Consider the following 10,511-nt stretch of genomic DNA (forward strand, 5'->3'; position numbering starts at 1 on the left):
TAATAGGGTTGAGTACATTGGATATTTTTTCTTCCATTCTTGAGATACTTTGCTAAGAAGAATATTTTCCAGCTCCATCCATGTAAACATGAAGGAGGTAAAGTCTCCATCTTTCTTTATGGTTGCATGGTATTCCATGGTGTACATATACCACCATATACCACCACAATTTATTGATCCATTCACAGGTTGATGGGCACTTGGGCTTCTTCCATGACCTAGCAATTATGAATTGGGCTGAAATGAACATTCTGGTACAAATATCTGTATTGTAGTGTGATTTTTGGTCTTCTCGATATATACCTAGCAGAAGAATTTTAGTTCTCTAAGTGTTCTCCAGATGACTTTCCAGAAGGGACATCCAATAACATTTTGTTGATATTTAAAGCTGAGTGGTTATACAAGTAGTCTTTGTGTGCATATCATCTCATATACTAACTCACGTACCAAACCTGAAAACATGGCCATTATCATCCCTACATTATGCATTAGGAGATTCAGAGTCAAAGAGTTTATAAAATTTCCTCAAACTCTGCAGGTAGTAAATAATAGGGACTGACCAGGAGGTCTCCATGGAATTGTGTATTGAACAAATGTGATGTCCTTAGGTGTCATTCCTGCTCCAGCACATTTCTCTGCTTCACTTGTAACAAAAGAGATCTGTGAAATGGCTTTTCATAAGGTCTGTCTCCCACTTCTCTCCCTACCCTTTCTCTCTTAAAGTCTATTGATCATCCTGACATGACCACATGCAAACCAAACTGCCCAGGTCCATCTTCCCAGTGACCTCTACAGTGATAAAGGGATATTTGTCAGAGTTCATCACAAATGATTTTTCTGTAGCACTCAATACTTAGGAATCTATTTGTTCTGGAAAAATCTTTCTTTTCCAAAGATACCAGTTATCTCTGCTTTCCTTCCCTCTTTACTCACTGCTCCTTTTGTTTTGTTTTGTTTTGTTTTGTTTTTGAGACAAAAGTCTCATTCTGGCTCCGCGCCTGTGGCTCAAGTGGATAAGGCGCCAGCCACATACACCTAAGGTGGCATGTTCGAATCCAGCCTGGACCCGCCAAAACAACAATGATGGCTGCAACCAAAAAATAGCCGGGCATTGTGGTGGTGCCTGTGGTCCCAGCTACTTGGGAGGCAGAGGCAGGAGACTCGCTTGAGCCCAGGAGTTGGGGGTTGCTGTGAGCTGTGATGCTATGGCACTCTACCCAGGGAGATAGCTTGAGGCTCTGTCTCAAAAAAAATAATAAATAAATAAAAAAGTCTCACTCTGTCACCTTAGATAAGTTCTGTGGCATCACAGCACACAGTAACCTCAAACTCTTAGACTGAAGAGATCCTCTTGCCTCAGCATCCTGAGTAACTAGGACTACAGGTGCCCAGCTGGTTTTCCTATTTTAGTAGAGATGGGGTTTCACTCTTGCTCAGGTTGGTCTCGAACTCCTGAGCTCAGGTGGTGATCCACCTGCCTCATCCTCCTGGAGTGCCAGGATTATAGGTGTGAGCCATGGCACCCAGCTTCTACTAGCTGCTCCTTCTTGGTCCCTCTTGTTCTTCTCTCCTCCTTCATTGCCACCACAGGAGAAATCTATAGTCTCAAGACTGGAACCTTTTTTCTCTCTCTTAGCTTACTCCCTATGTGTTCTTGGGTTGGCCAGCTCATTGCTTTAATGAAATTCCATTCATATGCTGGCTGATGCCCAAATGCACATTCTGGCCAAGACCCTTCTCCTGAAACTCCATATTTGTAAAATCATCTGCCTACCTGACAATGGCCTTCGGCTATTTAACATTCATCACAGCGTCCACATGTCAAAAATCCACCCCCCCTTCCTCTGCCCCACTTGTAATTTCCCCATCATGGAAAGGACAACCTCATTTTGCTAGTTCTCAAGAGCAAAAACCTTGAAACCATGCATGCCTTTTCTTTCCATGATGTATCACTTCTAATCCAAAAGCAAATCTTTCCAACTCTGTCTTCTCTACTGATAACCCATCCATTTCTCAGCACCTGTAGTACTAACACCTATTCCAACCCACAATCATCTCTCCTAGAATTACTGGAAAGGCCCTGAACTGCTTTTTCCACTTCAATCTTCTCTGTCATTCATTCACAATAAAGCATACAGAGTAATCACCATAAATAGTCTAATCATGCTGTTTCTCTGGTAATAACTTTTCTATGATTTCCTAGTTCACTCAGAGATAAGGCATCATGCTCACTGTGGCCTGCCTATATGGGCCTTCCTTGATCTCTCCAACTGTCTGGACATTCACTCTACTAGAGCCCTCACAATGATCTCTTCCCAGTTCCCAGAACACATGTGCCATCCTCCATCTTAGGCCTCAGCCTTTGTGTCTGTCTGAATGCTGTCCTCAAATCAGACATCTCCTGGGTTATCCCCTATGAAGTGATGTCTTTCCTGGTCACCTAATCCAAAATTAGAACTTACGGTCACCCTTCTTTTTTCTTCAATTTACTGTATCATCTTCTTACATTCTGTGTAGTTTGGTTAATTTAAGTAAATATCTGCAATGTAAAACTATAGATTTGAAGCATAAAATTTTTTGTTGTTGTTGTTTAATGATCTACTCAAATGCTTAGAAGAGTGGCTGCGATAAAATGAAAGTATTTGTCGAATTGAATGGCCCCAGGCTATTGTACAATTATTTCATCCAGTGAAAAGAAATGGGAACATCAGGTCACTGAATCTGAGAGCGTCATGATGATTTTCACAAAGTCATGCAGTTAGCAAAGTTTCATCTGCCCATCAGAACATTGGTTAAATAGGTGAACTATACTGAAGAAATAGATTTTCTTTTTCTTTTCTTTTTTTTCTTTCTTTTTTTGACATGGAGTCTCACTCTGTGCCCTAGGTATAACGCCCTGATATCATAGCTCACGGCACCTGCAGTCTATTTGGTTTGAGCAATCCTCTTACCTCAGCCTCCTGAGTAGCTAGGACTACCAGGTCTGGACAGTTTTTCTGCTTTTAGCATAGATAGCATCTTGCTCTTGCTCAGGCTGGTCTCAAACTAGTAAGCTCAAGCAATCCCCTCACCTCAGGCTCCCAGAGGGTGAGGTGTACAGGTGTGAGCCACCATGCCTGGCAGAAATGGATTTCTTATTATTCAGCAAGACTTTCTGTAAGTAGTGATGCCACTAATTAACCAATCTGTTTTCATTAGATGGCATAAATTAGATTTAAAAATGAAATGAAAAAAAATATTGAACCTATATTGTTTTAAAGAACAAGATAAGACTAAATAAACCAATTTATGATACTAGTTATTCTTATATAAAAATAATTGACTGAGTGGAGCTTGTGTCTCAAAGGAGTAGGGGCACTGGCCCCATATACCGGAGGTCATGGGTTCAAACTCACCTCCTGCCAAAAGAAAAAAATAATAATAACAATAAAAAATAATTAACTGAATATGTTTGGCTTTCTTGATTTGCTAGTTCAAGCAACTCATCAAAATGGTAGCCAATGAATTAAAATATTAAATAAAACTTCTTCTCCAACTACTTTGCAATACTTTCATATGTATTAATTTGGGGGGTTGGTGTGTTTTCAAATATGTTTTGGTTAGTCCTCTGAACAGTGTTTTGTCATTTTACAAACATGAAAATGGAAATTTACTGGAACTAATGCTATCTGTATCACAACTAATATCAGTAAAAGATGAACTACACTTTGAAGCCCACTGTTTTAATCAAAAGCAGAGTAGATGAATACCTATAACTCTATATTGTTTAGAATTATTCACAAGTCTCACAATCCCCATTCTTCTGGGCAAAGTGCATCCTCCCACTGAAGGAGACCATAGAATTACACCCCAAAATACAGTACCCTGGTAGCCTGATTATTTTAAATTAAAGGCCCTTGGAAACCAGAAGACACTGAGAAAAGGTTTTCTCTAATACTTCTTTATCTTCCTAAAGTCTAGTGCAATGCAGAAAGTTTTTCTCTAATACTTCTTCATCTTCCTAAAGACTAGTGCAATGCAGAAAGCAATTACTTCTGGTCCCTTCCCTGAGTTTTCATTAATTTAACTCACAGAGCAGGAAGAAAGATTGAAGTCTGTCAGCACACTTGTACAGATTTTAGTCACAAAACACTGTCTGCCCAGTGTGTTAAACAGACTCTTACAGTTCTGTATACCTTCCAAGACCTTTGAATTCTCCCAATCATTTACCATCCCCCTAAAATCATCCACATTTCCCCATCTCCCTCTCCCCCAACAAAGAAGGGTATATTGGCATCTGTATATACTCCATTGATTACTGGATAATCATGCCTCTGTGATTTCCCCATACTTTGCATGTTAAAATGTTTCATGCCTTTTCTCCTACTAATTTGCCTTTGTTCAGGGTTTTCAGTGAGGCTTCAGAGAGTGAAGGGGAAGTTTTCCCTAGGCCCCTAAACCCAAGCACAGCTTATAGTTTTGCACAATTGTGAAATATTCAGGAAAGTCATTGCCCCCTATAGCCTGCATGCTTTCAAGGGAGAGCCTGAGTCATCTTAACTGTGACATTGTGAAATACACATTTAGTCTTCACACTGTTTCCTGACACAGAGCTCCTAAAATCTTTGGAATTCCCCTAGAGAAAAGAGTGACTTTTTTATGCTAATGACATGACTAGTGGCTAGGAGCCCCTAGAAAGCCTTACAATAGGGTTTGGTCACCTAGGGAACCAACTCTAGGATTAAAGTGTTGTAACTTTTGGTTCCACATATACACCTTTAGGGAGGAGAAGGGCTGAAGGTTGAGCCAGGTTATAACCTATGCTCATGGCTGGCATCCTGTGGATGGGGCAGTCTTGTGGAATGTGGCCCCCAATTGTAAGATTGGACACTTCTCCAGGTTTATAATGTCAGAATCAAACTGAATTAGAGTACACCCAGCTAAAGTGTCTGCTGGAGACGTGAATTGTGAAAGAGAATTCCCTGTCTCTTTAATAACCGTGAAAATAAGTAATCTAAGCTGGTGGAACTTTAAATGTTTTGAGCCACAAAGGAATGTGATTATGGGGCTAGAGTCATGCAGCTATAACCTTTGTTTCTGTTGACAGATTAATTTTCCTCCTTACTAATAATGCTTTATAAAATGTTGTAAAGGAGCAAAGGTGCCAGGGAGACCCCTTCCCTCTTCAATGTTGATCATCATTATAGATTAACTTCCTTCTTTATTCTTTCACACAAAGACATCACAACTATCACACTGTCTACAACAAATTGTTAAATACACTCTTTCACACTGTAAGGGAGATAGAAACAAGCTATAATTAATCAAATTGTTGTAACTCAACATTTCCTATACATCACTCAGTCTTTGATAGAAAATGTTATAAAGCTACTAAATTTCTTTGTTTTCTGCCTGTATAAAGAATATTTGAATTTTGAACTCCAGAGCACTGACACCACTGCTTAGAGTCTATGTTTTCCAGGGGTATTCCCGCTATTTTTGTTTAAATTAACTCCTGAAAACTGGATGTTAATCCTTTTGATTATCAAGTTGACCTAACCTTCCCCTCCTCCATGTCTCCCTGTACCAGGAAGGAGGTGAATGTGAAGGTATGACAGAGAAGTCCCACAATCCAGGTCCTGTCCAGTAATAGACCAGTGGCACATACTCAAGGGAAATCTCTGCTGATTTTGGCCAGGAAGACTTTGTATTCTATTGTCACTATAGCCTGCCTGGCAGAGTGACATACTGCAATGACAGCCAAACCCCAAGCATCACAATCTCCCAAGCTGTAACTCACAACTTACCTTGAAACCTCTTCAAAATTTTTCTCATCCCAGGGATGCAACATGCTGTCTTCACCTCCATGGGAATGGTCTCTGGTTCCAACCGTGTGACTGCCTTACTTCTAAGAAGAGCATAGAATGGTCTGATGTCAGTAGGGTTATGCACCACCCTCCTTTGCCTCTCCCAATCCCTTCCATGATTCAGAAAGGAAACATACCTGCTCAAGGCTCCTCTCACACCCTGAGAGTGAAAGAGAAACACAGACAGGTGTGAGTCAAACCTGTGATTTGCTTTTAACAGCTAGATTGGGGGACATATCATGAAAATTTCTTTAGGAATTATTGGAAATAATTAGTGACTAAGGTAAAATTATAGGGGACAATAAATCTCTTTTCATCAAAGCCAAAAATGGGCTGCCATTAAATTTTCTCAAGAATCTGAAATAACATAATTAGTCATAATTAGAAAAATAATCACACTACACAAAGTATAGGTTAATTCATATGACATCTATCAATTTAATTATTTTTGAATTGATGATTATGGCCTTTGGTTTATTTTAATAAGAGCTGCATTCTGCACCTGATGCAGATACATTTGGAATTTAAAATATATTCTAAATATTTGCAGAATTTATGTAAGGAACAGTGGTAGGTATAGATGTAAAATATTTTCCTCAAGGTCTTTATGAGAAAACCCCAAATGCCTAATTCTTTGAACCAGCACACCAGAGCTACTCATATGAATAAGTTACCTAAGTACATAAAAAAAAGTCATTAGTATTAAGCAACATTTTAACTCAAAGAAGGTTATTAAATATGTGTATATTTATTAATAAATAAATATATCTAGAATACATTTCTCCTCTCCTCCTAAAAAATAATCACTAGTCTGATAAATTTTGACAGGGCATAAAAGCATCCAAAAAATTCACTTTACCCTATACAGAAATGACAGGCCTTGGTCATGGCCATTGGGGGTAAAATGTAGCTTAATGGTGCTGGGGAAGACAGGGAAACAATAGCATGAAAGTAAATATAAATTACTGAAGAATATATGCTTCCTACGATTTGTATTAGAGATTAACATTTATTTGTTGGTAAGAAATGCTAAATGTAAATGAGTTATGTGAAATATGGTGAGGTAAGGCAATGAATGTTACTACTAACACATTAAGTGCTGGCCTGGTGCAGCAGCTCAACTAGCACTCTGGGAGGCTAAGGTGGGAAGTGCAAAAGAAAGACCTTATCTCTACTGAAAGTCCAAAAACTAGCCAGGTATAGTGGTGGGTGCCTGTAGTCCCAGCAACTAAGGAGGCTGAGGCAATAGAATTTTGCTCAAGCCTAAGATTATAAGGTTGCTGTGAGCTATGATGACACCATGGCACTTTACTCAAGACAGCAGAATAGAACTCTGTCTCAAAAAAAAAAAAAAAAGAAAAGAAAATGAAAGAAAATGTCAAGGTTCCTATGTTTATTTGCTGTCTGCTACTTAGAAAATTAATTCCTTGCTGACCCATACCTTGCTTGCAAGGTAATAAGCATAGCAATAATACTAATGATGATGCCAATAATGCCAAATTTTACTTGTCTGTAGATATTTTGAAGGTAAAATGAAACAAATTAAATTCAAATGCTTTGTAAATTCATTCACTTAATGATCTCCTGCTGTGTCACTAGTACTGTTTAGTCCCTGTAACTATGAATATTATACAGATAGTTAGCATGGTTAGTTATATTCATGGCATTTTAAGTGTCAAGAACTAAATCAGACAAAAGGGAATCTGTGGCTCACCTGTTAACACAAATGAACTAGTTTAGAATTCCCTGAATAAGGTATTGGGCATGAGACATAAGTGTGACCAGATGAATTACTGTTGCAGCTGGTTCTTTCAAGACTATGCATCCATCATCAACTACAGGTTTCCCTGTTCACCTGGGATAGAATGTCTCCATGGAGGATTAAAAACTGTATTCCTTTCACCTGCTATTTTTCTTTCTGCTCTCTAATCCTCAATAGCTTGGGAGCAGGCTGCATGGGAGTTTAGGTACTCTCTCCGCACCATGCCTGAAATGGACATGCAATATCCAGCGGTTCTCAAACTGTGGGTCGCAACCCCTTTGGGGATCTCCTCCATATCAGATATTTACATTACAATTTATAACAGTAGCAAAATTATAGTTATGAAGTAGCAACAAAAATAATTTTATAGTGGGAGGGTCACCACAGTATGAGGAACTGTATTAAAAGGTCGTGTCATTAGGAAGGCTGAGAACCACTGGGCTAGGCAGTCAGGGTTTGCTTACAATGTAATGAAGGAATTTCAAATTGGACAGTTTAAAATATGACTAAAATTTTTGGCTATTTATACTGAGGTGAGTTACCCAAGATTTTTTGGACTGTCACAAAACAGAAAGGTCATTGTTGACAGGCTGGCTATGAGGTTTTAAGAAGCATTTCTCAGCCAGCATTGTGTACCTTATCCTTTCTCTATCTGTTTTAGTTTTCACAACTCATTAAATAAATTTTGATCTTTAATTTTTTTGTCTTCAATGTGAATTATACAATTCACTTATGATTCTGATGCTAAGATTTAGGATTAAGATGCCTTCTGGGTAAATTCTAGCATGCCCTTTTCCTAAAGAACATAAAAGACTAATTGTCTGTCTCTGAAAGTCACTGTCCTTGACTCTGTCCCTACAGAGTCACATCTGCTTGTCTTCCTGCCAGTTGGACTCACCTCCAGGAGACCCAGAGCTGGGCGCTGGCACCTGTCCTCCAGCTCTTCTGCCAGTTCCCGCAGGGCTCTGCTGTGCTGGCCCAGCCGGGTCCTGCCCTCCCGCAGTCTTTGCAAAGTGGCCCTCTCTTCCTGCTCCAGTTGCTTCAGCTGCAGCTGCTCCTCCTGGGCCAGGAATCCACGGTATTTCTCAAACTCCAACCTGAAGCACTGCCTCTGCATTTCCACTTTCTCCTGGAGTAACACAGTGGATCATGTCATTGGCAGTCGAGGCATAGTGTCAGGGCCTCCTGCCTTCATGTATGGGACACAGGAGGTGGAGAAGGCAACGTTTGCAGTCCTCTTGGCTGATTTGCTGCATTCTAACTACACTTCGAAACCAGAATCATTCATATGAGAAGTGGCCTGGTAGAGTTTTCAAATTCAGAATTTCAGAAATATTGTTTTATTTGGGTTTCCATTTTGACATAGGCTTGGGGGCAAGGTACTTTTCTATTCAATGTCAGTATCATGTATAAAATGTGGCAGGAGGAAGAGGGAAATATGTGGATTAAAGCTAAACATCCACTGAACTATTGAAAATTGACCATCATGGAAGAGTCTGTTTACTATTACTGTTACTAAGTTACTGTTTACTATTAGATTAGTCACTGGAAACTCTAGAAACAATGGAATAATGAGATTAGAGAAACCTATGTCAGTAAATATGAATTCAAAAGGGCTTAAAGATTAGAAGGTGAGGGCTCTTTCATAATATGGCAATTGTGAACCCTTACCATAAAGCTAATAATGTTCTCTAGAAAGTCAAGAAAGAACTAAGTGACCCTCAGGCCACCTAATCATGACGTCTGCCCAAATCTCATGTTTATAATTTTTGAACAGCCTAAGGAACAGACTTTGCTAGACCTATTATGCCTAAATTGTGTTCCCTTAACTATATAGGAAACTAAATTTAAATTTCGTTTGACAGGCAAATCATCCTCCCAAAGTATCTACACCTTGGATTCTCTGCACTATTTTTAAGCATAATTTCTTGATTTGAATAAAAGGCAGAACTCTAAGAAGCCTATAAGGATCGACTCCTTTTAATTTTCCATCTTTACCTCCTTCTACCCCTTTCTAAATCACTAGATTCATGTAATTCTGGCTTCTTTTTAATATCAGCTAACTCTGCATTTCATATTCTGATTTCCAAATGGTGTTAACATGTAAATCTGAACAATTATCCCCCATATTAGAGACTGTGCTGCTTAGGACTGGGGCAGATGAGTCAGCATGGGAACAGTGGAGCTGTAATTGGGGCATGAGGATGGTGTGGTGGGAGGTAATTTGCTTGTAATTCATCTTCCCTTCACACTGTCCTCTTGAGCACTACAATTATATCTGCAGGGATAGAAAAAAGTTGTTTTTTGTTTATTTTTGTTTATGTATTTTTGTCAAATTTGGAGGGGTGTTTTTGCAGTTTCTGGCCAGGGCTGGATTTGAACCCGCATATGGGGCGGCGCCCTACTCCTTTGAGCCACAGGTGCCGCCCTGGAGTTAATTTTTATCAAACCTTGCTTCATTTGGCACATATACATACATTCTTGATCTTAGTATATCACCTCTACTTTAAAATAATCAGTATAGGGTTTTAAATTGCAGAAATGCAGATCTTGGTTCTGGAGATTTAATAACTATATGGTCAGGCCAGGATTGAAAATAAATGACTTGTGTTAGGTATATACCAAGAAGACCATAAATCATGCTATAATACAGATATCTGTACCAGAATGTTCATTGCAGTCCAGTTCACAATCGCGAGGTCATGGAAGAAGCCCAAGTGCCCATCGACCCATGAATGGATCAATAAATTGTAGTATATGTACACCATGGAATACTATACAGCCACAAAGAAAGATGGAGACCTTGCCTCCTTCATATTTACATGGATGGAGCTGGAAAATGTCCTTCTTAGCAAAGTGTCTCAAGAATGGAAGAAAAAGTATCCAATGTACTCAACACTATT

General features: G+C 39.2%; 1 protein-coding gene across 1 annotated transcript in view; it reads right to left on the reverse strand.

The window, feature by feature from the left end:
- The window catches only part of TRIM58 (tripartite motif containing 58), a 23,619-nt gene that overhangs the window by 2,300 nt on the left and 10,808 nt on the right, over positions 1–10,511 (reverse strand). The window contains exons 3-5 of the mRNA XM_003803115.1: positions 8,507–8,737; positions 5,984–6,006; positions 5,787–5,887 (exon numbers count right to left, since the gene is read on the reverse strand). Of these exons, the coding sequence (XP_003803163.1) occupies positions 5,787–5,887; positions 5,984–6,006; positions 8,507–8,737 (355 nt within the window). The remainder of the gene's footprint in view (positions 1–5,786; positions 5,888–5,983; positions 6,007–8,506; positions 8,738–10,511) is intronic.

Source organism: Otolemur garnettii, unplaced genomic scaffold (genome assembly GCF_000181295.1).
Source record: "Otolemur garnettii isolate 467f Iridium unplaced genomic scaffold, OtoGar3 scaffold00279, whole genome shotgun sequence".
NCBI lineage: Eukaryota > Metazoa > Chordata > Mammalia > Primates > Galagidae > Otolemur > Otolemur garnettii.